The sequence below is a fragment of the Betta splendens genome, chromosome 11, assembly GCF_900634795.4.
Source record: "Betta splendens chromosome 11, fBetSpl5.4, whole genome shotgun sequence".
NCBI lineage: Eukaryota > Metazoa > Chordata > Actinopteri > Anabantiformes > Osphronemidae > Betta > Betta splendens.
Window position 1 is genome coordinate 10,177,738 of NC_040891.2, and position 27,720 is coordinate 10,205,457.

General features: G+C 45.8%; 2 protein-coding genes and 1 long non-coding RNA gene across 10 annotated transcripts; 2 read left to right on the top strand and 1 right to left on the bottom strand.

The window, feature by feature from the left end:
- Positions 1-2,668: 2,668 nt before the first annotated feature.
- Positions 2,669-13,404, top strand: LOC114865573 (neurocalcin-delta B). 4 transcript variants are annotated; one of them, XM_029166810.3, is made up of 4 exons: positions 2,669-2,923; positions 9,182-9,605; positions 10,694-10,799; positions 10,979-13,404. In XM_029166810.3, the coding sequence occupies exons 2-4, from the start codon at positions 9,228-9,230 to the stop codon at positions 11,071-11,073; spliced, it is 579 nt and encodes a 192-aa protein (XP_029022643.1). In that variant the 5' UTR covers positions 2,669-2,923; positions 9,182-9,227; the 3' UTR covers positions 11,074-13,404. The 4 variants fall into 4 exon arrangements, with proteins under 4 accessions (XP_029022643.1, XP_029022641.1, XP_029022644.1 ...); XM_029166808.3 differs by having other exon boundaries at positions 2,673-2,923; positions 9,179-9,605; XM_029166811.3 differs by lacking the exon at positions 2,669-2,923 and adding an exon at positions 3,002-3,335.
- On the bottom strand, positions 13,252-24,051 carry grhl2b (grainyhead-like transcription factor 2b). 2 transcript variants are annotated; one of them, XM_029166805.3, is made up of 16 exons: positions 23,699-24,051; positions 21,970-22,213; positions 21,842-21,906; positions 20,772-21,132; positions 20,022-20,080; positions 19,764-19,920; positions 19,231-19,342; positions 17,041-17,135; positions 15,297-15,455; positions 14,977-15,034; positions 14,749-14,888; positions 14,621-14,655; positions 14,449-14,540; positions 14,273-14,358; positions 14,129-14,193; positions 13,252-14,052 (listed from the first exon to the last, which is right to left on the bottom strand). In XM_029166805.3, the coding sequence occupies exons 1-16, from the start codon at positions 23,716-23,718 to the stop codon at positions 13,938-13,940; spliced, it is 1,863 nt and encodes a 620-aa protein (XP_029022638.1). In that variant the 5' UTR covers positions 23,719-24,051; the 3' UTR covers positions 13,252-13,937. The 2 variants fall into 2 exon arrangements, with proteins under 2 accessions (XP_029022638.1, XP_029022639.1); XM_029166806.3 differs by having other exon boundaries at positions 22,024-22,213; positions 23,699-24,048.
- Positions 15,533-26,765, top strand: LOC114865574 (uncharacterized). 4 transcript variants are annotated; one of them, XR_003787539.3, is made up of 3 exons: positions 24,163-24,301; positions 24,475-24,607; positions 24,907-26,765. It is a non-coding gene; the product is annotated as an uncharacterized LOC114865574 (long non-coding RNA). The 4 variants fall into 4 exon arrangements; XR_008696111.1 differs by having other exon boundaries at positions 24,475-24,603; XR_008696112.1 differs by lacking the exon at positions 24,163-24,301 and adding an exon at positions 15,533-16,342 and having other exon boundaries at positions 24,475-26,765.
- The last annotated feature ends 955 nt before the right edge of the window (positions 26,766-27,720 follow it).

Genomic DNA, 27,720 nt, shown 5'->3' on the forward strand with positions numbered 1-27,720 from the left:
TTCAGGTAAAAACAGGTTCCTCGTGATACTGAAGCAACCCACTAAGGTGCAAATGCCAACATGTAGGATTGAGTGGGAGTGAATCAAAGCCCACGGCAGCTTTGTGCTACACACGTGTGAAGGTAACGATGCTGATAATGTGGGATTTCAACCAGCTATAATGGAGGCATCATTTTTAATCAACCCCATCTATAAAAACTGCAAATAAAAGGGAAAATAATGTAATGCTGAAAAAAGTTTGACTTGTGTTAAATTTATGGATTCATGCTCAGAATCATGTCTTTGTGCTTTCACCAGATAAAGGTTCAAGCTAATTTACAAATCCCAGATTTGTGCACGTTTGTATATTTAGTACAACATCAGTAAGTAAAACACTGCGAATTTGCATGGATGAATATTGTGTTTGTGTTGATGTAAATGTTCCGTGCTCTGGTCTGCCGTGCTCTCACTGGTGAGGACCGTTAGACGACACGTACGTGTGCGTTTCAGCACATTGTGAATCAGCTCACCTGTGGGTTAATCCACTCTGGGCGCCGGCCTGATGCTGGTGACGCACGGCCCTGACTCACAGGAGCTGGGTTCCCCCGTGTTCACAGACCCTACGGAGCAGCAGGACCACTCAAACCCAGCGTGACCGCATCACAAACTCATCAGAAGTCTGGGCTCAGTGCGAAAACAGCCTGAACTGTCATCACACTGAGTTTTCCAGCGTCGGGAGCTCAGCTCACCTTGAAACTTGGCCACGCCAGGCCAGCTCTGTCTGGTTAGGTAACAGATAATCAGCATGGAGAGGTTGCTTCTCAGTAGCTCCTCCATCCAGCGCCGGCTACTTAAGCTTGTCTCCAAAGCCGCTGTTACCTAATGACGGGGCCCGTGTAGAGCCATGGGCCGGCCCATTTAGAAGGCGGCCCTGCAGTTCAAAGCCTCTTGGCGTTTGAGCTGGGACACAGTGAGTGTGTGTGTGTGTGTGTGTGTGTGTGTGTGTGCATGCATGAGCGTGGAGTTGAGGACTGCTCTTCAGTGGACAGTCAGATCAATGTTATGCAAACCTATTAGTCAGAGGCTGCTCTGCTGGCTCCACACAACCCAGGGACTCTCCCTCAGGGTGGAACTCACTGATGAGCTCACTCCTATTAAGAGTGAATAACAGTGGTCCCTGCTGCTGAAGGTCCAAGCTGGGATGTTTTATAATGGGACAGTAAATTACTAAACTCAACACAACATTGTCTGGGTTCCGTCGCATATTTATTTCTCTAAGAACCTAAATTGAAGCATTAATAATTTGTCGTAGTGCAGTTTGATGGTTAGGGTTTATCTGTTATATTCTACACATAATGCTGTTCACCAACTTATTACATAGTTTATCAGAGGCTTTGCAGGAGCCGAACGTGCCTGTGCTGAAACGCACAGTTGTGTTTGACATTCACACGAATGACACAAGTGTCATCGAGTTGTGTCTCTGTCTCTTCGTCATATACGTTTATCAAACATTACATTCCTGTCTTATATTTGCTCCTTGAACGTAATGAATGAGTCTGTCGGTGCTGTCGGGACATTGCTGACTCAACACGAGCTGTGGCTTCTCAATGTACTTTATAAGACCATTAAGAAAATGCTCCTGGAACAGTGGCTGTATAAGCTAGGCTTTGACTTCCTTTAATCATCTTAGGCAAAGCATGGCTTCCAATGTGCCTGCTTGGGAACACCTGTCCTGGGCCACAGGAGCGATTCAGGGCAGCGACCATCGTTACACTGTTTGCACCCTAACCATGCAATAGGAATGAGGAAGACTGTTATTCTGCAACACCAATGGAGCTAATGGAGACCAAGCAAAGAAATGCAAAGCATGCAGCGTGTGCAGATGGGAAACTTCACTGTAAGACTAAGCCTTCAACTGTTTGTCATTTGAATCCCTGCAAAGAGTCCTGGCTACGAATACACGTCATTAGGGAAACAGCGAGACAAATGAAGAACACATGAAGGATGCAAAGCTATGTTTGGAAATTGGATTTGCATGAAAATGCATTTGCATTAAACTGCATTATTTACAGACTAGGACAGGCCAGTTGCAAGGAGCCTTGCAGTGCAGCGATGCACAAATGGGACTTTGTCTTCTGCTTTCAGTGCTTTAAAGTAGAAACTTTAAATACATTTCAAATAAACTATGCAAATAAGCTCCTCTTAGGATCCTCTAAGGAATATGATCAATAACCAGTAGGGAAAGGAATAAAAATATATATTCAACATTAATCTGAATGTAATTACATTTAAATATAAAGTATTATATAAATATAATTAGTAACTTTGAAAAAATACGTGCTATATATTTTACATGATGTCCATTAACATGATTAGGTGGTGATGGTGAAATGGTGAAATTGTAAAGAGAAATTAAAAGAGCACGTGCAAGTGTTATCCTCCGGCCACACAGGCGCAAATATTCTACATTTGTTCCCTCCGTCTTGGTTCATGGTTAGTAAATGGGGATGTTCCCACGGTGGTCGGACAAACTTTGCGCCGCTGAAAACATTAAACTTATACTTTGTCGGCTTTAAACCTCGTTTGGGCCACGTTTTGCCGAGTTCCCGCCCTCTCCGCTCCGCGCACGCACTAATCGCCGTCCAGGTGCCGGGCGCTTGTTGCCAGGACGACGCGGCTTCCCCATTGGCCGCCGCCGGACCACGTGAGGCGCGGCGCTGACGTCAGAGCGCAGGCTGCAGGGCTAAGCGGAGTTTTGTGCAGCGGCTCTGGAAAAACCCTGCTGGAGTTTGGACTGAGAGCAGCCGGGAACTACTGCTCCTGCAACCTGTTGTCGCCGTCTCTGAAACTTTTTTCTGCCCCCTTTTACCGCTCGCCCCGGTGCCACGAGCTAATGGACTATTAAAGCGACTTTTACCCGGCTCTCCTCAACAATTCAAGCGAGGTAGGTTGTCGCCAGTCGCGCTTTCCGTTTGCTTCCTGTTACTTTTGTTTTCGTTGCAGTTCAGGTGACACGACTTTCACAGCCGCACACAAGCAACACTCGCGCCGCGCCCGGATTCAACCGGCAGCACTTCTTTTTCTCTCGCACAACTTTGCGCTTCGGCGGCGTTAGGAGATGCTGGCGGCGGATAACGCGTTATCGCTGCTGCTTCTGGTCCCTGAATGCAACCTCCGCGGTGTCTGTCGCCTCTGCCGGTTTGACGGTGGCACGAGCGAGAACAGGAAGTGGGGGATAAAAAGGAGTCCTGCCACCAAACAAAGCTGACAGGGGCAGGGTGTCTCATTTCAGCGGAGGCACATCTGTCAGTCGGTGGATTAAAGGGAGGACTGCTGCTGCCGCTTTATCCTTCCATGTGAGTTCGCTGTGTATTTTGCCGTGAAACGCCGCCTCTTGCTCGCGAGCGCACGCTCAACAGTGTAGTAGCAGCGGCCGGTGTTTACACTGCGATAATGTGACGGCTGCTGATCGAGACTCAGGAATGCGCCAGATGTTGTATAGGCGATACTTGTGAGAGGAGTGACAGGAGGTGACGTATTCCTGCAGATCAAAGGTTATTTGTTTAGATTGAACCAGGTTATTGGTTGCAATAATGCAATATACTAAAAAGACACACCCCCGCTGATGCTGCAGAATTTTGCACAACAGAGACAATTGCACAACATTTAAAAATTGATTATAGATATTATTAATGATTTCTGTTTCATTAATTTCTTGAGGACTGTCAGAGCAGGCTGCTTGTTTTATCTGACCACCACATAATGGAACTTTTAGATAATCTGTGTGTGTGTGTGTCTACGTAGGAAAACAAAGACATGTTGAATTAATCAATAATGAAAATAGGAAACAAGCGATCAGGTTACTGTGGGACTGAGGACAGAGTCAAGTCACTCAGTGTCAGTGGCTTGTAGAGGCTCAGAGGCGTCTCCTCTGTGTAAACGTACTTTGTTTTAATGGTGCCCATTGCCTTGATGTTTGAATAGGAACTTGCTGTGGTCACAAGATGATGAGAGTACAGACAGAAATTAGAAAGCAGAAATTAAATGTCATTAACATACACCCAAATGGAAAGTAAGTTTCATGAAAAGAAAGTCACTTATTTAGAGAAAACGGAAAAGCAAGTTTAAAACTAAACGGTAGCTTTTTTTATCTGAAGGTGTCACACATTTTCACTTCAGCTTTGGCTGAAGTGAAAAATGCTTCCCAGCTTCTCCTTTCACTTCAGGCAGCCCAGACATCATAGCAAGAAAACCTAAAGGCCTGTGGAGGTGCTGACACGAGGGTGGAGTCTCACTAATAGCCCCCTTGTTGTCAAAGGCATCCTTCGAAACATTTCAAGATGCTGAACCCTTACGAATGCTCTCTAAATTTAAACAGATGCTCTATTTCGGTCGCGTGGGTGTCTTGTGGGTTTGTTTTGGGCCCGACTGACCACATTGGCAGCATCCTCTGTAGTTAGGCCCGTTTAGGCAGCCTTTGCTCTTTTGAATTGAATTAGACCTTTTTAGAGGAAGCGGGCGGATGAGGAGATGATTGAATGAAAAAGGAGCAGGAGAGAACTTGAAAGAATGAGACACGGGGAAATGGATCGCAGCCTGTCACACAGATAATACTTTGCATGGGTCTGAAAGCTCCCTTCTCACGCTGCGCAGTGGATATAAGTGGCAGGGAGGGGTGGGAGCTGTTTAGTCATGGGACAGATTGACATTTCCAACTTTTGCAACCTGTGTCTTTCCAACGGGCTGTTTCCAAACGAGAGTTCATTTAGATATTCAGTGCAAGGTAAACAGCAATCAGTGGCAATTTGCCTCCAGCGTTTGAGTGGTGCTGTGTGTTTGTCCCATCCAGTGTGTGTGCAGCCCTACCTCCTTGCAGTTGTTGTCAGAGACGCACTTTAAAAAAAAAAAAAAAGACCCTCGTTGTTCTTATTTGCTCCCTCATAATGGCTTCTCTGTCATGATTGTGGTTTTCTGCAGTGCCTCGGAGCTCGTGTGTGCTGCATTATGATGAAGTCGCTGCCTCGGGTTTCGACGTGGTGGATGACATTCTGAGCAGCGTTTGGAGACGGAGAGGGACGGTTGCAAATCAACATACAGTTTTTAAATATGACGAGCATTAATGGGACATTTGAGCTGCATTAAAAGAAATAAGTAATTACACAATTTAGTTTTTTTCTATGTGACCCTTTAGTTGCTCGCTTACAGTAGCTGCGTGTTTTTTATTTCATACACACAACTTTCCTCAGACTCTGGCACAGGTTGGACCAACTCTGACCTTACGCTAAATATCGCAGCAGATAGAGTTGCACTTGGACGTTTGAAGAGCCAGCGAAGCGTGCGACTCGGCTCATCGCTCCTTGTAACGTGAGCGTGGGCGCTCTCCAAGCTATGCAGCTCGGCGGCGAGCGGGGACGGGCGACCGCGAAACGGGACGCGGCCGCAAGACGAGGGGGCCGAAGTCTGTGCGACGAGACGGGAGCCGCTGCTCTTTTATTTAAACGTATGATTTGAGCCAGGAGGGCGCAGGTATATAATCCTACGCATTCGGGGGCTTTTAGGCTTTAAACGCTGCTGTTTTTGTGTCTGTCCCGTGTACAACGGAATAAACTTACCATGAAATTGGTTTAAAAGGAAACAAAGAGGATTTGAGATGCGTTGGCCGCGACAATGCAGCCCTGCCAGCTGCTTGAAACCCATCCAACGTCTCCTTCCCCGTCTGGAATATGAGCTTCTCCATCCGCTCGGGTGGAATAACATCAGAAAAGTCACTGTGCAAAAGCTAAAATAAGCCATTTCCAAACATGCCATTAAAGTGCTTTTTTTATAGCTAAAATCTTTGACCTTCAGCCGAGAAACACTAAAAAAATATTGAAAGGAAAAAGACTAAAACGATTGCTGAGGCCACGGTGCTGCAGTCATCGCTCATACAGAGTATCGATACAGTCTAGGCCTCATTCACCTTTGACCTCAGCCGTGACCTCTTGGGTTCAGCCTGTTTCTTGGCGTTGTCGTGGTTAATCTGACATCTGAAGTTGCTGAATTTAGCGACTACGGCTAAAACAGCCGTTTAATTTTGACCCGCGGCTGCCTATCGGGTTACGGAGCCTGCAGGCCTAATAATGGCCCCACAGACAAGCATGGAGCTGCTCCCGGCGTCACAGACGGATCGCGTTGCGCCGTGAATGCATCATTCATTAAGTCGCTATCTGCGATCGGGCCGCGCTCAGTCTCCCGGACTCTGTGCTGCGCTCTCTGTTCCAGGATTATCTGAGGGAGCCTTGGCTTAAGATTTACCTGCGGGATAAAAATGGAGACCGCCGCCTCTTACGTAAGCGAGCAACAAGATGTTCTGGGATGAACGCTGCGCCGTCAGTTCAAGTAGCAAGAGTGAGTCAAGCGTTGAGCTTGGTGAAGCACACTGCAGGCTGTGGTGGTGTCTTGCTCATAGGTTTCAAGTCAGTGGCAGTAAACTAGTGAATAAAGTGATTTTATTGAGTCAGGACAATAATCGCACTAATAGCTGGTTGCAGAGGGTTTATACTTGGATATATAAAATGGATATTATAGAATCTTATAGTTACAGTAAATCTCAGCCACGTCAGCCTTTAAACAGCTCTTGTCCATGATGATCGCATGTGTTAATGACGTTACGAAGCGACAGCCTGTCCTCTGCGGGTTAATACCCGACCACCTGAGGACGGCGTCTCTCATCTCAGACGTGATCAGAAGGTCAAACCGTTGAACCCCCGGCCTCTTGGCGCGTTTGCTGTGACTTTCGCGGCCTCGCCACGTGAGCCATCCACCTGTTGAAGCCTCGGGTTGCGTAACGCGGCCGATCCGGCACCAGGTAAGAGTCTTAGCGGGTAATCGAAGGCGTTGATCTTTAGGGAGCTTTGAATCGCCGATGCCTGAGCTCGTTTCTCCTCGTGTCGCCTGTTAAAGAGGAGGAAACAGCCAGCTGTGTAGTCTAGGAACTCCACAAAGTCTCCTGTTCCATGATAAATATCACAAAGTACAAGTTCTTATTTGCCCTTTACTAAGAAATGTTCCCTGTTTTAGGTAGAAAATTAGCTTTTGAAATGAATAGTCCTGTAACTCAAGTTGTTTTAAACCCATCAAGACATCACAAATCAACTCCTCCTCCCTCGTTTGGAGAAACATCTTCTCTTCCTCCTCATTAATGCTGAAAGGTTCTGCCTGCGTGTCGTCTGTGGGATTAGCGCCGGCGCTAAAAGCAAACGCGTTAACAAGCTGTCAGCCTTTTTGAGAATGTGTTTATTAAAAGCTTTTGTGAATGAGCCACTTTATGTAAAGTTCTTCTGCCAGCTCGCTGCCAAAGGCAAAAATGATTGTGTGGTGAGTCGCCATAACAACAAGGAGATGATGCACGAACCATTAAACAATTAGCATTCAGATTGTGCCGGTGGCTGCATCCGACTAAGGATGAGTGTACAAATCAGTTGAGTAGAGGTGATGAGTGTTGGCTGGTTGATTAGCTCCACGCTGAGTTACACGTCACATGTTTATCTTCCATTTCTATCTTTGCTAACTGAAAAAGTGCATTGAGCCGATTCTCTCCCTTTTCCAATTTGTCACATTTAGACACAGCAAAAAGGCAGAATGACTAAACCGTTGTCTGTGCGTCACAAGACCAGGTTATTAATTTATTTACTGCACTTTACTGCGCAGGGTTTTGTGCTCGGGTCTGTTTGTGCTTCGCCTTTTATCGGCCTGTCCAACAAATTTTCCTTTGGGGAAAGCGGTGGAGCTGGAAGCCGGACGCAGAAGTTGGTCTGTGCTGTTACGTAACCGCTTCCTATGGTAAATCTAATAAGGCAAGGAACGAACGGAGCTGGAAGATCAGCTGAAAACTGTTTGCTGCCTGGTTTTACTTCTGAAACTGGACCTTTGGCAGCTGAGCAGACCCTGTTCAGACTTATCCATAACATACATGTGTCATGTCTAAGGATGGTGTGTCCAGGTTCCAGTCAGTCATGGCTTTTCCTGCCTTTCATAAAAGTGTCTCTACATTAGATTATGTGTCCAGACAGCTTGTTTCTAATTTAACTGCAGACAGTCCAGTCCGTGCGCCCCCGTCCCGTTTAGCTGCTCATATGTTCTGTGCCTGAAGTGATGAGTATGAACAGGTGTTAATCTCCTCTTTCATGCCGCTCCTATGTGTACGCTGGCATTAGGGGACTATAGGAAACAGCAGGGGACGTATTAGGAGGCGCTGCCTTATTGCTCCAGCCCATTGTTTACAGGGAGTTAATTAAAGGGTCACTGTTGGCTGTAGGTGGAGTCAAGAACAAGTAAAGATGCTGTTCTTTGTTTATGGTTTTGGGTTTTGGACTGATTCAAGTAGCAGCATTTAGACTAATTGTAAATTGATTCTTATTGACAGGAACTAAAGCATGGACTGTGAGAGAAAACATTCTGGTTTTCTGCAGAAAACGCAAACAGGACAGAGGTTTTACATATTAGTATTTCTCTATATTGTTAGTACTATATGCACTCTTTGACAAACACTGAGCGCTCCAGAGCTTCCCATAGTGGAATCAGCTGCCTGTAGAAACCAGAGATCACAGCTGCTGTGAGTGGTTTGATAGTAAAGGCTAAGCACATTTACTGCAGGGCCCTTTATTAATGCATCCTGTGTAATCTTATTAGTCCCTCTTCACGTCCTGCTACAACTCATACTTTTTAGAGCGGCGTCATTTTAGCTGGTGAGCTGCTCCATTCACTGGTGTCTTTCTAATGTACTTAGATTATGTTGAGGAGGCTGTTAAAATTATATTGTTTTATCAGAGTTACTGGTATATGCAGTAGTTTGTCTTTATGGGACTTGATTTACATACATCAAGTCATCAACAGCTAAACCATCAACTATTAATGAACTACTTATTCAGAGGATGTTGATGCGTGTGTTCATGCATCAGACTCAGTTCCTGCAGGAAATGAAAGATGCATCTGCAGAGCTGCATGCACATGCATTCTGTGTTGTGGAGTTGTCGACACAGTGTGTGCTCCTCTGTGTGTGTGTGTTGGGTACGTTGCACCTTGAGAAGGTTTGGTGGTCTCGTTCTGCAGGTGCACAGAAGACGGAGACTGACTGAACTCTTTACTATCTCCTTTTTTGCATTTAGATACGATTTGCTGGTTTTGTCCTGACCTTTCTTTCTGTCACTTTCCTCCTCAGCAGTCTAAGGCACCGCGGCCCTCACACCATCCTCAGCAGAATCAGCACCATGGGCAAACAGAACAGCAAGCTTCGTCCCGACGTCATGCAGGACCTGGTGGACAACACGGACTTCACCGAGCACGAGATCACCGAGTGGTACAAGGGCTTCCTGCGGGACTGCCCCAGCGGGGCGCTCTCCATGGAGGAGTTCAAGAAGATCTACGCCAACTTCTTCCCCTACGGAGACGCCTCCAAGTTCGCCGAGCACGTCTTCCGCACGTTCGACGCCAATGGGGACGGGACTATAGACTTCAGGGAGTTCATCATTGCCCTGAGCGTGACCTCGCGCGGTCGACTGGACCAGAAGCTGAAGTGGGCGTTCAGCATGTACGACCTGGATGGAAATGGATACATTAGCAAAGCAGAGATGCTAGAGATTGTAACGGTGAGTGTGCGCTAGTCATTTAGTTTTTAATCTTTTTTTTTTAATCTGTCAGTGTTATGATTGCTGTCTTAATCAGATGATCAAAGTTTTTTTTTCCTCCTCCTATTTCCTTTGTGCTGATGTCTAATCAGTCTGACTCATGGTGCCCTCTAAAGGTTTACATAGCTCACTGTCTTTTGGGGCCTATTACATGCCATCATGGTAACGACATCCAGGTCCCAAGGTCTTTAAACGTGAGCCTGCAGTGAAGCAAGGTATTGCTGAGACGTCCACAGCAGCTGCTGCGTCATATATCCCTCCGCTTCAGTGCTCAGTCGGCGCTATTGGAGCGCCCGTGGCTCGGCGTCTTATGGGATGAATAGGTCACACCTCAGAGCTTCAGACAACACACACGCACCCAGCAATCCCCTCCACGGGTTGTTATATCACACATCATGGTGCTAAAGCGAGAAGAGTGGCAAAGAATGTGTAATCCCATCAGTCAGTGTCCTCCAAGTGTGTTTGTGTAGAGAGTGGAATCCACTGGTTCAACACAAGGTTGAGCCCTATGTTGTACAAATGTTTTTTTGTTCTAATAAAATATCCATTTACATTTCCCAGTAAACTAATACTCTCCTTTTGTAAGAATGAATGCATTATTTGTACTTGCTGGTTTCTTCCTTACAAATACCGAAGTCTTTTCTTTATTCATATTTCTTAAATGTAATGAAATACTTGATGTTAGGCACGAACTAATGCAGCTCCCGATGAAAGTGATTAATACCTGCAGCATTAGTCCTTCATGTGTTTTATTGTTCAGCTGCTTCAGTAAATATTGTCCGTTCAAATCAAAACCGAAGCTTTGACACTTAAAGCTGTCATTAGGGGAAATTCTGCACCACTTCTGTGGTTAAAGTGTTAGACTGGGAATCGAGAAGGAGCAATGAAACCAGTCACAAGACAGAAGAGTGAAAGTAGAGGAGGTGTAGATGGAAAAACAAGTTTACAGTTTTATTCGTTCATTCGTTCATTCATTCGTTCATTCGTTCATTCGTTCATTCATTCATTCGTTCATTCATTCATCCTCTTTGTGTCTTCTTTGCCCTCAGGCCATTTACAAGATGGTTTCCTCTGTGATGAAGATGCCGGAGGATGAGTCCACGCCTGAGAAACGTACAGATAAGATCTTCAGGCAGATGGACACAAATCGGGACGGTGAGACCTCCTCACACTTTCTCACTCTCATGACAGAATGCGTATTATTTTAGATGCAGCGTGAGCATATTGAGATAAAAGGAGAAATTATGAACAATTGTTTATAACACAGGTGATAGTTTTGATTCAAACTAGCTGATCAGTCAATGAACTTCTTGTCTATCGTCTCTCCCTGACAGGTAAGCTGTCTCTTGAGGAGTTTGTCGAGGGAGCAAAGAACGACCCCTCCATCGTCCGACTGCTCCAGTGTGACCCCAGCAGTGCTGGGCAGTAGGAAACTGGACTTTTCCAACTTATTTAACAAATTCCTAACGTCTCAATTCAAGTTGACCCACCTGAGATTGACATTTGAGCTCCAGAGGCCCATGTACTCACTCATGTAAACAACATGCCCTTGTACATAGTGCAAATACCAAAGCCTGGCGCATGTATAATCTGTCACATAATCGCATGCACCGCCGCTACATGCGCCTCTATGCCTGGTCCAAACCTAGAGACCACACAGGTCACACATACGGTACAAATATAACTCGGAGTGGAATCTCATCCCAGACTTGTCAAACACTGTATCAAGGCTGTGCTAAGTCAGTCTGAGCGGACAGCCAGCGAAGATAATCCAGCAGATTTGTGAGGTACGTTGAGTTGAATCAAAGTCTTGTTTGTTTTTATTGTTGTTTTTTGAAAGCATTATTCCTGATTTCATTTTTTTAAGGGAATCGTGCTGATTTTGATCTCTGTGACTGACTTGGGTTGTTGTGTTGTTGTTGTTCACAAAGTATTGCAGTCTATCTCCATGTTAACACTGGATGAAATGAAGTACGTGAGTCTGGGGCCGAAAGCGTTCACGGCTCACTGACAGCAGAGTTTTTAAATGTAAAAGCAAAAAAGGGAGCAAAGATATTCTGGAGGAATGTTACATTGAACCAAAACTGACTCAGATTTCATAATGAAGGGCAATATTTTGACTACAGATTACAACAGTCTGTTGTTTGAAAGTGACTTTTATGCCAAGTTCTCTGGCTGCTCGCACACACACACACACACACACACACACACACACACACACACACACACACACACACACACACACACAAATTTAAAACAAGCACACCTCCCACTGACATGTTAATTTTTATTGAGGAGTACAAGGAACTTGACATGCGTGTTTAAACTGAGCTGTGATTCTCTTTTCAACTGTGGTTCCACATGTGTAAACGCAAAAAAAACCATAGACGTTCTATGAATATATAGTAAGTAGTAAATTCTTTATTCTGTGACAACATTGTGTGATTTTCCGCAATGTCAGTGAGGTTCACTTTGCATATAAATTATTGGAATGTGACGATAAACATTTTATTCATTTTCTTTTACTTGACAAATATATGAATAAGTCATGCAGCGTATTCACTCATATTTATGGTAGAGATGTTTGAAGAGGAGAGGACCACATGAATTGCTATGCATTCAACCTTTATCTGCATTATTTTATTTGCGTAGCTTCTTTTTTCCATTTCTCAGTTTCATCCCACACTCCCCATCACTGGCTTGATGATTCCTAAATAATATATCCTCAAAATACTTTTCTGTACAATCATTGCTGTCTGCAAACATCTCATTTCCCCAATGAGCACTTGTTTTTCTGTGTCCCTCCCAAATTTTTAAAACGGTGCCACTAATTGTTTTGTAAGACATATAATGGGCTTCAGTGATGAGCTATTTTTACAGCCGTGATGCACAATGACACACATCTGACTGAACAAAGCCCCTATGTTGGCTGTGAGGAACAGCTGTGTCCACCCGTCCTTTTCCAGGACTCACTGATAGCTCTTTATTGTCTCTGTTCTGTTTACACCTGGCATGAGATGCAGTCGTTTTCACAGCTGCATGGGGGGAAAAATGCTTTTAATCAAGTCTGAGCTTTGCACGTTTCAAATCGGCAATTGACACCAGGTACTAAACCTCCACTGTTCATTTCAGTAGCATCTTGTGGTCAAGTGCCAAATATAGAGGATTAAATTGAAAAAAAACCAGTATTGTATTCATTTATACTGTACAGTTGTTACCTGTCGAACAAAAGCGAAAAGGAAAAAAAATGTGGCTGTATCATTTTGTAGATTTTGTATTATTACCTTGCATTGTGTGTTCTGTGTAGGGTGTCCATTTTGTTATTCAAATAAAGACAAAATGGGAAATTCAGAGTCTATTTCCACTACATAGGTTCACAAAGTTAAGAAATGAAGAAATGTGTGACACAGTCTCATGAGTTCAGCTGAAATCTAGATAAGGATGCAGCAATCTACGTAACTTTGAGCGGTATCTTGGTAATTGAAATTCCTAATCCGTGCTATTTATATCACAAAATCTATTGTGGCTAAATGGTGAGCAGCCGTTTGTAGCTTTCTTTGCTATTGGCATGTGTTAGAGTCATTTACAGCTTACTTTGACCAAAACATCATTTCTGTGTTCATGTCTTTATTTTTTTTATATCACACACAACAACCAAGTGCCATTTCTCAACCCTCTCAAGCTGTTTGCCTTTTTTATCATATCAGGACTTTGGGCAATTTGTTGAAATGCTTTTTTTTTTTTTTTTTTTTTTTAAAAAGAGAACCATCTAAAAACATGTTGAGGTCATAAAGAGGGTGACTACGAGAAGAAGTCACTGAAATGTAAAGTATTTGAAATCCTTGAGTTAATACAAACCAATATCATTAATAAGAATTAATAAATAACAACTAGAAAAAACGGGCGCATGCAAAGAAGCTGCTAAGTAACTAGGTACGTTTCTACTTCAAGCTGTGGCTACATACAGCACATCAGCATTTCACAACACTAATATAACAGACTATACAGAAGCAGAATACAAGTGAGTTTTCTTTTATACAATACAAATGTTCAGCAGAGGTGGAGGACGTCTGTGCTCCAGAGCGTTCAGAGCTAAATGCAAGCAGTTCATCTCTACAGTGTCCTGCATCCCCACGCGCCATCGTCCTCCTGCAGAGGAAACGCGTCTCGCTTCATAGTGTAACAGTTTGGGGTGAAGTGCGGCGACCGAGCGGCGCCGCCTCCAGTGTCCGTCGGCTCGTCAGCCGCGTCATAGCAGCCTCTTGGATTCCGGCCGTCCCGCGCACGGAGCCCTCAGATCTCCGTCAGCGTGATCTTGTAGGCGTCGGCGTAGCTCTCAATGTTCAGGATGAAGGTGTCCTCATTGGAGTAATGCTCGATGATGTTGTTGTCCATGTTCACCAGGATCCTGACGCCAACAAACGCCTCATGGTTAATGGAGTGATGCTGTAAGTTTGAGTTTTAGACCTGTGTTTCCCACTCACCCCTTTTTACTCTTCTTGTACACCTTGGCTATCCGCTCTGTGGCCATGCCGTACTTCTCTGATATCTATGAACGTGACACGAAGGCGCTTTAAAGGTGGGTACAAACATCTCATCAATCACACGTGAATGGAAAACCCACTCACCGCCTCCATCAGGCCTCTGAGTGTGGGAGACTTCAGCATCAGGGCGTCGAACACCTCGTCGGTCTCCTTTCTGACGTACAACAGCACTGGAGCGGCAGAGAGAGAGAGAGAGAGATCATCTCCGTGTCCCTGGTTCATTTACATGTTAATAGCGTGATGACGTGTGAGTCTCAAACCTCTCTTGTGAGACTCCTCTCGGATCTGTTTGTGGGGTGACGGACACAGGTCTTCGTCCGACGGCCTGAACATCCTCTTCACCAACACGCTCCTGAAAACGGAGCCCATGAGCACAGCGTTGTGTGTGTGTGTGTGTGTGTGTGTGTGTGTGTGTGTGAGACGCGCACTCACCCTTCTCTCTCCATCTCCTCCGAGTTGAAGATCACCTGCAAAGAAGTCGCAGGTAGAAAAGAGTGGATTAAATGCGCTCAATCGTTTGACCTGCGGCGGAAATCCAGCATCAGACGTGAATGATTTACCTGTCCTGCCCTCTGCAGGTTCCCAAAGTGAACGTTGGGGATGAAGAGCACGGGCTGCGACTCCAAGTCAGTCATGGTCTTGAAATAGGTGGTGTCGGACTTTTTTGGTACCGTTATCACACCCACACCCCCGTCTTTACCTGGACATGAGCGAAGAACATGATTCAAATTTAACTTTAATAACAATCATTTTAATGTAATTATTTTAACAAAACGAAAAGTTCAAACCTTTTGATTTCTTGCGGAAAAGTTTTCTTTCTTCGTCCCTTATTTTCCTCTCGGCTCCCTGACGTAAAAAAACAGCTGACGTAAAGTCATTGTAAAATCACACCTTTACATTAAAACAATAATTTAAGGACACCATTTGAAACTTTATACACAAGAACACAAGTAAAATAAGTAAGTATTAGTCCACATGTAATTGCAGTGCAGTGTTAAGTGCATGTATTCATGGTCACTGTGCAGACGAGGCCACTAGAGGGAGGGCTGCTGTCATCATTCTCTCCCTCACTGCGCTGACGTTCAGGCTGATGTGGCTGAAGCCTCACCTTGTCACAGAACACCTTGATCTGGGAGTAGGCCCTGTGCAGCGGCTTGTTGCTGCGGTTGTTGTAGCTGTACGTGTCGATCTGGATCATGAGGGGCAGACCCTTCACCCCCTTCTGAGAGGAGAAGTCCGTGCTCAGGCAGTTGACCGTGATGAAGACCTGCAGGCGAGACGCGGGGAGAAGGTTGGGAACGTGCAAACGAGGCGTGATCCTCGGAGTCACTCACTGCAGCGCGCGACGTCTGCTGAGTCATTCGGTTTTTCATTGCGGCGAACAAACAAAATTCCTTTCACCTCTGGTGCATTCGCTGGACGTGTGCGCTCCAGATATCTCGGCGCTGGCCGATAGACATCACATTTCATGGAGCTGCATGGTCACGCGGCTTCAGGGCTAAAGCGGGATAATGATTTCGGATCTCGTCATAAACGGACGCGGCCGCTGTGAACTTCATCTGCAGCGTTTATCAGCTGATGCCGGTCAAATAACAGACGGGTTGTTTTTGTATCAGCTGTTGTTTCATGTTATGGTCCCACCCCTGGTATCTGTGGTAACGTGACATGATAATAGTTTCCATCCTGGCTGTAGTAGACGTACACATCACTGAAGCTGGCGTACTGTTTTGGAACATGTGGTCTTATTTGTTTGTTCCCAGCATGCCTTGTGGTGAGACGCCATCTTAGCTTCTCTGTTTCTTTCCTCCAGTCACGTCTTTGTTGTGCATTTTCTGTGTGGGGTTTATGTTTGGAGGAGCTTGTAGCTGAGCTTTTGTGCTTCTCTGGATGACTTGATACTGATGCTCTGGAATCCACCACCCTCCTGATTTCCACAATCAACCAGAATCCAGATAATCTCCCCCATGTGAGTCATTTTGCTCTGAACATCTCATAGTGTAACATTCTTTGGGCTGCATTTATCATACATGGGTTTTGTCCCTGAGACATATAAATTTGTTCATGCTATGCTTTTTTATGTTGACATTCTGTTCTAGACGTATAACCAATGCATTTGTAATGCACAAACTGGAGAGACACCTGTTTCTGCAACAGGTAGGTGAACAGTCACATATAGCAGATCAGGAGAGAGAGAGAAAGAAAGAGAGAAAGAGAGAGAGAGAGAGAGTTTGGCTGAGAGAGGTGTGCTTAGATTTCCTCTAGCGACGGCTTTGTCCCCAAGCTGCTATTACAATGACAAGAGCCAAATTAACACACACATACACACACACACACACACACACACACACACACACACACAGAGTACAGACAGTCACAGTCACACAGAAATGAGGGCAAAACAAACAACAGAGGGTTGGGATGGGGACTGGTTTGTGTTGGCCCTCAGGGGCCTCTGGAGTTCAAACAGTAACAGAGCCACATTTAAGGAGTGGTCACAAACGAGTGGGCTCCACGAGGAGGGAAGACGAACAGAACAGAACAGCAGTCACGTGCTCCACGGCGGACGCCTCTGCATGTTCTAATTCCTATCGCGGCGTTCAGAACGTTTCGTTCAGCATTTTCAAAGTGAGCTTGTGGATGATGTCTACAGGTTACGTGTTTGCATCACAGCGCATTTGTTTGCCGACACCTGAATCAGCACAAAAAATCCTGTCCCACCGCTTTCTGAACACGCCTCCGGGGAGAGTAAACAGTGTAGGGCAGTTTCTGGGAAAATTACAATGACATTTATTCCCTAAAAAACACACACACACACACACACACACACACACACACACACGCTGAGTTCGTACCTTGGCCTCCTCATTCACGTCCCAGGTGAAGGAGATGGCGTTGTAGGCGATTTCTTCGATGTTGGCGATTGTGTTGAAGCTCTCCTTGTAATCGGCTGTGTGGACAAAGAGGGACATGATTTTTGGGGATTTATTTCAAAGTAAAAAAACAAAGAAAGAAAAGAAACTAGAAGCTAGTCAATCAATAACACCAGTAGGTAGCGTTTGTTCGGTGAGATAAGCAATCAAATGGCACGCTTTGGTTTTATGCGACAAACCCTTATCTCCTTGACCAAACAAACCCTAAAGCTTCAAAGGCCAAAGAGGGGAACCACAGGAGGCTATTTGGCTCCGACGACCGCATTAAAGCCCAGTCAAATGAGTGTATCGGATAACTGTTGTTGACCTGACGGACTCCAAATTGCAGGTCAGTGAGGCAAATACACCGGCCTGCAGTGGAGAAGCCTTGTGGTCAGTGGTGATTGAACCTGATAGTGTGAGCGAATCTAAACAACCAGATACACACATGACCTGAGATCAGCTTATAGCAACAGATGGACAATAATTCTGCCGCGCCCGTCTCTTAGCCCAGAGCCCCCCCTCACCCCACCCAAGTTGACCTCTGACCTCCTCCATCTTCCTCACCGCTTCCTGCTCCACCAGCAGGTGCACAGAGCGGCAGGACGGCCGCTGATCTGCTGCTCTTCCCTGTTGAAGAAGCCCATTGAAATGACAGAGCCCATGGCCGTCCTGCAGCACACTGACACACACACACCAACCCTCCACCGCCATTCAAATCGGCTCTTTGGCCAGCTTCAGGTTACGACTGGTTCTGAGAAGCAGGGTGGAGGGTGAGGGGAGGGCTGTTTGGCTGAACGTCATCCTTCAGGAGGAAATATCAGGGAAAGTCTTTGAAAGATGCTAAAATGTGACTAATTTTCTATTTTCTTTGATGTTCAAGTCTTATAAAACTCAACTCAACAGTGAAAAGTTACACTTTTTTACTGATACGGAAACAAATATGTATAAATGACAAATACAGAAATACCTGTTATCAGACACCTGAACTACTTTAGGCAGTTCCCTCGCTTGGGTTTCGCCTCATATTATGTGAAGCCTGTGCAGCTATCTGTACTCAGATCTATGGGTCAAACACACAAACAAACACCTGCAGTATAAACACTGGCAAATGAACGGTGCCAAAAGGAAAGAGATAACGCACTTCCTCTTAACACGACCAACTGGCAGACTAGTTATCAGCAGACGCGTTTCATAACTTTCATTACAATCCCAAAATGACTATTTGACTGTTTGAATGCGAGAATCCAACAGTTAAAGTCCAAGAAGTAAACATTGGAGGATGCAATGGTTCCGTTCAATTCCTGTCACACCACATCGGACATCTCCTAATCCAAGTCCCATCTCGTGATGCTCAAGTTGGTTCCCGCAGTATCAACAAGTACACAAATTCTTGTTTGTTGTAAGTGTGAATTAAGATGGATGGATTTCTAAATTGGGCAAGACTCCTTTTTAAGAGACCGAGACCGGCGGAGGAAACAGTGTGGCCAACATTCCTCTCCTGTCCTGACAAGCTGAGTGCGAGCGTGGGTGTCTCCCATCCACCCCGGGTCTCCCACATACTTCTGAGTCCGCGCCACTGTCAGCAGGCCCCAGCTTGTCAGGCCCAAACCGCCCACGAGCTTCTCACACACACGCGTGCGACAAGGCGTAGAGGAGAACGGTTCAAATTCAAATCCGCCAACCGAAAAAGCACCGGCGGACAAAGGTCGCGAGTGTCAAGATACAGCACATCAGTGCAGCCGTGGGAAACGCTCAGAGAGAGAGGCTCTGTCACCATGATTTGGATTTCTTCTTCTTCTTCTTCTCTTTTTTTAACAAATCAGTGTTTTGCTCAATCTCACAGGCAATGTCAAGGAGATTAGGGGATTAGAGGATTGTGTTGTGTGTCCCAGCAACACCTAGACATTAGGAGTTTGAGCCCAGCCCCCTGTTTGATGGCTGATGATGGTGGGCAGCTGAACAGCCCGGAGCAAACACTTGGGTGGGGGCTTGTTTGCACATAGTTTGCTCATGCCCCGTTTATTAGTTGAGAGCATTCCAGTATCTGTAATAACACAAAATCGCCCCTGTGTTTTGCCTCGCGTCCTCGTTCGTTCACCGGTGAGGAATTCACTGACGTGAGAGTCTTACCGATGTCCAGGACCCTCTGCTTGGCCGTGTGCTGTCGGGAGTGCCAGTAGTTCCAGTATTTGAGCTGCTCGTCCCGGTTCTTGTCCTCACTGAACACCACCATGATCACACTCTGACAACGGCAACACGGGCGCAACAAAATCAGGACGTGTCCCAAGAAATGATGAAGCAGGTTTCTTTATACCTAGGCATCAGATTTAACCTGAATTAACCATACAAATTAAAACAGCATCCTAATCCCCTGGATTGAATTACACTTTCGCTGATACTGGCTGTCTTTCAGGTTTCAGGTGATGTCATCTATAGGGGGTTTTGGTGTACGCACCTAGATGACATCACCCGGACTGAAAAATATATGGTTAATATAGGGAAGCTACAGGGAGCTTTGACCCCATTCACATGCACGTGCTGCTCAGGTTACAACCATAGGAAACAAGTGGAACGTTGAAGTTTCCCTTTAACAGAACAAAGTACGCGGGTGTAATGCATGACCTACAGTCGAAAGTGAGGGGAGAAGCAGTAGCGTCACTCACCCGGACTTTGCTGATGGGGTGACGGAGGCGTCTGTTGGCGCTTAGCTCGTTGAGCGTGATGGCGTAGAACTGGCCTTTGTTCAAGTAGGTCATGGGCCCCTCGCCCTGCTTCTGACGGAGCGAGCGGGTGGCGTCCAGCGTGTACTGGAAGCTGTCACTGGTCCACACACACACACACACACAGAAGGCCACGTGTAATTAGAAATAACACGTTCGGATGGAGGTGCAATAGAAGTGTTTTGACTTAACGTGACTTACACTCCTTCCTCGTGGAATAAGAAGTCGTCGGCGGCCAGAGAGGAAGGCGTGTGGTACCTCTGTGAGGAGTCCAAAGGAAAAAGAGCACCGAAAACAGGAAATGATTTGAGCACAATGACACAGAGGAACTGCTTAAACAATGCTGTACGTGAAACATTTCTATAAATACAGATTGGAACATGAAGATCTCACATGCACATCGTTCAACCTTTGGACTCCAAGTAAATCATCCCTAAAACCTCGTCTCTCCTTCAGTACCATTAAACTACTCCACTCTGAGTATACAGTTACGCATCAGACGTCACTCAGACGTCCTGCTGTCATTTCTTCTTTCAGCGGCGGCTTTCTCGTGCCTGACTACGTTTCCCAGAGTGCCTTGCAGCAACCCACAGTTGGGCCCGATCATTTATTAAGCTGTGATTTGTTCATGCAGACAGAAAGGATGATGGGAATAAAATAACAGGCACAATCTACCCATTGAATTACATGAATATGAAATATGATTCTATGATGATTGAAATATGATTTCTGAACTGAAACCTGTCTTCACATGTGGATGAAAGGCGTCTCTATCAACAGAGCTCAATTATTTACTCATGTCATTATATTGTTTGTATTTGACAGCTATCTTAAATTAATATAATAAATTATAAATAGCTGCCAAATACGGCGTATAAATGACTAAATTCTGTGGTTTTGATTGTCGTGCCCGCGCTGTAAGGCGTGTTTGCCTGCAGCATCCTTCCTCACCCCGTCTGTCTCCTCCTCATACGGGCTGTCAGGCGGACTCTGGTCCTCCTTCACGTACGAGCTGTGACTGACGGTGGTCACCTCGTACGGACCCTGCTCGTACACCACCCGGGCCGGCTCCTCGCCCTCCGCCCTGTAGTGGAGCCCCGTCCCCGTCATGAAGACGGGCGCGTAGACCTCGGCCTTCACGGGCGCCGCCGCCGGCGAGCCTTCGTCCCCGGCCGCCGCCGAGCCGCCGGACTGCTCGCGCTTGTTGTCCTGGTGCTCCGTGTTCAGCGACAGGTTGACGGGGACGGACTTGAGGACCTGGACGTGGTTATCCACCGTCTCCGCCTCGCTTTGGTTGCTAGGCAACGTCGACCTGGGCAAACACGCACATCAAACAGGATCAGGTGACGTAATGCCCCGGACTATTATGTCGTCTTGATTCAGCAAACGCTTGTTTGCACATGAAGTACTTCTATAAACTACCGGAACAGGAACCTGAAGCGGCTAATTCCTCTGTATTGTTGTGCTAGAACGTTAGAACCTTGTCAGCGAGTCGCTATTTCACTTTCAATACTTCACTCATTACCGTTTAGTTTATTATGAGTGAGTCCCACAAACACTGGGCTGTACTATTTGTTTTGCCGATTTCAAGCAGCCTAATGCTTAAAAACAATCTCACTGGATTTTTTTAAGTGTTTGCCTGATTTCAGATTAGTTACAGAGCCCTCAGTGTAGATAAAGGTCTCTCATCCGTCATCTGAGACATTATGCGCCTGCATTTTTCCCACTGTACCGGTCAGGTTTTAACTGGCCTGTGCTTCTGTCATCCAGTATCAGTAGTTCAAGTAAAACCAAACTCACTCATCTGTGATGTTTGCCCACATTCATACTGAGCTGCTTGTCTCCTATCGCTCTAATCTCATGTTCTGGCCTTTATGGAGATTGTGTTCAGTTCTTAAAACTAAAAACTGAAAGCTTTCCATATTAAACTATGTTATGTGTAATGCTATTAACTAAAGTGTGTAAAACTATAATATAATCAGGATTTGATTCTGTTCTGCTCTCAGTTACGTGTTACTGACCTCTTCTCCTGGTCCTCTGCAGTTTCAATAGCTTTAGGAACGGGCAGCCTCTTTTCTTTGGGAACCTGGGAGAAGAAGAGGCGACATTTGGTCGTCATCACTTAAAGTCAATTATCACTAATGCACACCTCATCCGTGAGCGTCCGATCAGTATTTCCTCCAGATGCCTGTGATGTGGAGACCTTGTAGTAGTCGTAGAGCAGCCCCAGGGCGTTGGCGCTGTCCTCATCGCCGTTGATGCTCATCATGGCCTTGGTGGCGGCCGTCAGCGGGTTCTCCAGGTACGAGCGCCATGCTTCGTCCTCGCTGGTGTAGGCTCGCCGCACTGCGGGGAAGGAGTTCTCATTGGGGACCACCACCACCAGACGCTTGCTGACAGACACAGAGGCACAGTTAGGTTGGATTGACTACTGCTGCTGGTTTTGACATATAGTTGTTCAGAATTTATTAAAAGTTTCCCAAACAAGCTTTTAAAAACACATTTTAAAAGTCTACTTACCAGCGATTTTAACATTTACTGGTAATACAAATATGAGTCCCTATAGCCTCTTTTACAACTTTATGATGTCGTTCAGGCTTATTTAAGCCCAAATCACAGACCAGTTAAACCCACTGTGTTCCCCCAACATCCAGTGACCAGTCACTAGGGAGGCTCTGCCTGTTGCATAATGAATATTTAGGCATAATATCACACCTTCCAGAAAAGTGCGTTGTCTTTATTTTTTGCATTTACAACAGTGTTAAAAAAAATACAATATTGTTTCAGAAATATTGTTCATTAGCCACTTTGAATAGTAGAAACTAGCGATGGCTGTTAAATCTGGCATATAAACTAATGACAACATGAATTTATTATTATTTATCCAGTCTGACAAATCTACCTGCCAAAATAAAAGACGTGTTTGTGTGTAACCGTTTAAAGGAAAGATCCGTAATGACGACAAAGAGGCAGTAACTGACAACACCCAGGCTGAAGTCACCGCTTCTGTCCTCATGTGAAAACAAGCGCAGCTGAAAAGCACCGCAGCTGCTTGCGTTTCTGACCAGCAGCTCTGTTACGCTGCATTTGATTAAATATTACCGCTGGCACCTGTTGTTCTCACTACTGCACTGATGTGAGATGCAGGAAAGCAGCAGTTCTGCACAATAACAACCAAGACATGGCTTAAAATCCAATTATACAACATAACTGATGGCAACATTATTCATAATAATCATAATGATTGGTTATTAATGTGACTTTTATTTCTTATCAGTAATTTAGCCAGTTGATCATTATTAACCCTTAATATAGTGCTTGTCATATAAAAATCAACAACAACAAAAGTTTAATTGATAAGATTCAGAAAATTATATTCATGAAATTTGACCAAACACGCAGAACCCTTGAATAGTTGGAAAATTATGTACATATATATTAACGTCCATAAATAAAGTCCAAAGGCTGAACTGGACTGGAGCAGGTGAGCTGTTACAGCACAGCGACGTCCTCTTTCACAAACAGACCCACTGGAGGCCAATAATGAAATATCTGTTAGAACCTTCATTTAACGCAAAGCTAAATGTTTAGAAAATCCAGGTCGTTCCCGTCAATCAAAAATGGCGAATACGGCTCAAACCCAATCTACGGCTGAGCCAAACTAAGTTCTGCATGTCAACTCAAACCCGTAACGGTTTCAAATCTTGTCAGAATAAATCCAAAGGCATCATAGCGACAACGTGCGCCTCTTTCCGTCCCCAGAATGAACTAGACGCGATTTAAAATCTGTTTCTTCCTTTTGATGACATATTCCAAGGAAAGTTTCCCCCTTCAACTTGAACTGATCAAAGATCCTCTCCGCGGCCTCGATCACTTACTTGTCTGTCTCCTGTGACATATTTCGCTTCCTCTCCGATTCTTCCTTGTGAAACTGGACTTTCAAGTCGGAGCAGGTAACGGGGAAAGTGCGTTGCCAGAAGTTGGGCTACAGGTAAGTCGACTTTTTCTCGCCCCGCTTCTTTTCTCCCTGCCCCTCGCGCTGTCTGTCTCTCCTCGGCTCCACCTGGCAGGTAAAGCCGCTTTTGTCCCCCCGCAGCCAATCACTCCGCGTGCGTTGTGTTCAGTGTGTACGTAAATTGTGGCAAATGTCAACATATCCTGCTGCTATGCATTATAATATTTGCCTTGGCTTGCGTTTAATGGCAGCGGGTCAACTTTGCCTGAAATTCTTTCACTATAAAAGACTCGACGGGGCGAGGGCGAGACTGCTGCTGATTGGCCGCTGCCCAGCGGCCCTCGCCTCTGATTGGCTGCTCGCGCCGCGAGGCAGGTAGGGACCCACCTCACCTGCGAACGCACGATAAGACGGCAGTGAAGGCACCCCGGTGACTGCGAGCGCTGAAAAACACTGTCGGGGCCGCGCACGCAGAATCAAACACGTCCGAGTGTTCCGATTCTGTTCTTCATAAAGCATTTATAAGGTAACGGTTAAACTTTGCTGGCTGAATGGCGGAAATGGGACGTGACGCGTGACTGCGCAGCCTCTTCGATGACCTCGATCACTGACCATCCATTGACACACAATCACGGGGGTTCTTACACTGGCTCCGCTCCCCCTGGAACATTTTAATAATGACTTTTTTGTGTGTTGCAGGTTATCGGAGCAGACAGAAGGCAGGGAGGAGCCCCGTCATTACCTGACACAATGCCATTGTCCTCTTAATGAAGCCATTGTATGAGGAGATCCCAGTGTTTGGGATTACCCCGCCAGAGCAAACACAACGTGTGTGCGTGTGTCTCATTCAGCGATGGGCTCTGCTGCACAACAATTAATGACTATTGACTCTAAACTCATTTTGTGACTAAATACGCAATAAAGAATTTTTATATCTAATTTAGACAATTGGATTGTAATTAACATGGATGTCATCTTAAAATTAAGTGAAAAGGTCTTATCAGTAGTAAAAGGTTGTAAAGCTAATATTATAGTGTAATAAACATATTTTTACCTGCAGCTGTAGCATGGACATATAGTTACTTTGGTTATAATATTTCAGCATTTTTTCTTATTTGCTTTGTGTTGCAGACTCACAACAAACAGTGCCGGATACTGCAGATAAAATCCTCACAAGCCGGACTTCGCATGAACGGCTCAGCTACCAGTTGAAAACTGGTTTGATGCAGATGTTTGCATGATACGACGCGCGCCCTTTGTTTATGAAAGCCTGCAGGCGCACTTGTATGGAAATCAAAAAATTACATTTCAAGTTTCCGTTTAACCGCCAGTCTTGTTGTGCGTGCGTGCGTGTGTCCTGCGGATGATCACTACTATCCTCCCTTGTCTAATTTGTTTTACAGAGCACCTGGGCCTTTGCTGAGCTCTCTCCATGTATGTGTTTTATTTAAATGGACCTGCTTTACTGCTAGATAAACACAGGTGGGGTCCTTTTCTTCTGACAGGACACAGTCAGCGATAGCGATACAGACAAGAGACAGTCAAAAGACTGGGTAAATAAAATCCTGAGGTTGAAGAGGAAAAAAGCAAAGAGACAAATAGCTAATTTATGAGAAAAAAAAGGTTTTATCATTTTCCTCTGATCATGAATGTGTTGGTAACAACTCGTTGGAAAGTCAGTGAAATGACTACAAAGAGACTCAGAACTAGACACAAAACCTCAAACAAAGGCAGACACAAAACGACCAGAGCTGCTACACGGCCACAAAGAAATGCAAAATGATCCACACCTAGTGCAGGGACACAACATGACACGACAAACCACAAGGAAGCAGAAGGTTACTGGAGACACACAAACCTACACAAAGAGACACACAGCAACCTCAGAGATGCACGTGAAGAACTATGAAGAAGCACAAGAGCCAGAGCTTTGTGAAAATAAGTAGTTTTGGTGACTGCACTCATAAAATGTCCCGAAGCATGAATAAAGTGCTGGGATGACTCTGAAATGATCAGGTTAACTGCTGAGTGTAGGACCAACCATTATAGATCTCTCGGAGAGTCTCAGGACGTGACCCGGTGCCTGAGGGTCCTGGTCCACGCTCCCCTAGGCCTCAGAAGGTCTCAGACTGCGTGGGTGTAGCATTCCTGAAGCCCTGGAGGTTTCTGCCCTGAAGCCATAAATCTACAGGACCCTCAGAAGTTCCAGATACTCCACTGAGAAGCACTGGACCAGACTTCAGGCTTCAGACAACAGGCCTCCCTCCTGAATTCAAACGGGTTCATGTTGCTATTTTAGATCAAACCACACCAACACAGACAGCACGCGGATGCCCACAACCCGCCTCGGCCAACCAGAAACCATGTTTTGCGTGTCTTCCTGCCTTTGCTCCATGACCTCGCCTCGCTAGAATGTCTGCCGCGCGTCTGTTTGACAGCCGAAACCGTGCGAGCGCTGCCGTTCGAGCCGCCGCAAGCAGGTACGGGCAAGACTGGAAAGTCAGGGGCTGAGAGCCGCCGAATACCTTGATCTGTTTGTGTGTGTTTGTGTCCCAGCGAGAGGCGAAGGACGTATCCCACATACCAGGAGTTTTTTTCAGCAGAGCAGCGCAGCTTGTTAGGACTTGGCCGAGATTCGTTTACCTGCACAGGGGCTGAAGCCTCCAGTTCAGACAGAGGCAGAGGTGTTGGGAGATGTGCTGTCCTCCAGCGGGACGACAGAGGAGCAAAAGGAGGGAGGGCCCGATGGATCAGCTGGGAGGGCGACTGTCGCTGATGGAAGTTCTGGAATCAATTACAAACAGTTCTTTTAAATATGTCATTTTTATATCTTTCTTAATTTTTGTATTTCTTTTTCTTTTTCATCAGGAGGATAAAAAAACCACCTTCCTCTGATTTATGCCGATTCTAACGTCATCCTCAGTATATGTCTTCAACAGTGTTGTCATGGCGATAGCTCGGTGATCAATAAAAATTCACCATTACATTTATACAGTTTCTTTGTCTTGTTAATGGCTGTGCATCACATCTAAATATGATGTTCAAACAGAAAAACACCCGGATCTCAACTCAGGACCTTCCAGCTGCTGAAATGTAGCTCAAAACGGCTGAAATTCCATAACATCAGTGTTAAACCTGACATTTGCTCCCGTGTCGCTGGCTTCATTCGCATTTGGCCCAAATATCATGGCGCTGCCGCTGTTGGTGAGATTAGCGGGAGCTGTCACCACCCTCACAATCAGCCTCTGTTCGACGGACTTACGCCTGGCTCGGCCCCAGATCTCGGGTCTCTTTCATTTCCACGCTGTGTGTGTGAATGTGTGCGTGTGTGTCGAGGTAAGAAATTAACTTTTTCCCTCCTGAAGGCATGGTTTGCCCTCTTGATGGGATTCCTCGAGGCATCTCAGGGTCGGTTTTAATGAACCAATGAACACAGGCATTTGCATTGCATAACTAACTACACCTAGTCTGCTCCATTAAGTCTGGTTTAAAGTGTTTGTGTCCCAGAGAGGAGCTCAGCTGCTGACATGTCTATTTTAACGTTTACTGCACCGTTAGAAGCACCAGGAAGTGATGTGTGAACTCTGTGCCAATTAAGTGACGTGAGTGAGAGTCTCTGAAGGTGGCGGTGAAAGTTCCTATCAGCATGTGGATGTGTTGTGACTGTGTCACAGCTTGCGTACGGCCCGACTGGTCGGGCAGCATTGCGGCGTGTCACGATTCTGCAGCAGTCGACTGTGGCAGAACCTGTTGGTTTGGAAGTGGAACAAGGGGAAAGTGTGAGGAGGGGCAGCCGGGAGAGGAAGTGGTTAATGGGGAAGATTAAATCCGACTTCCTCTTCCCTCAACAGCCTGCAGAAAAGCAGGGAGGTCACACTCACCCCTGACTGTCACACTTGTTCGGTGCCAGACACATTTCAGGTGCCAAGCAGGGTACTAGAATAA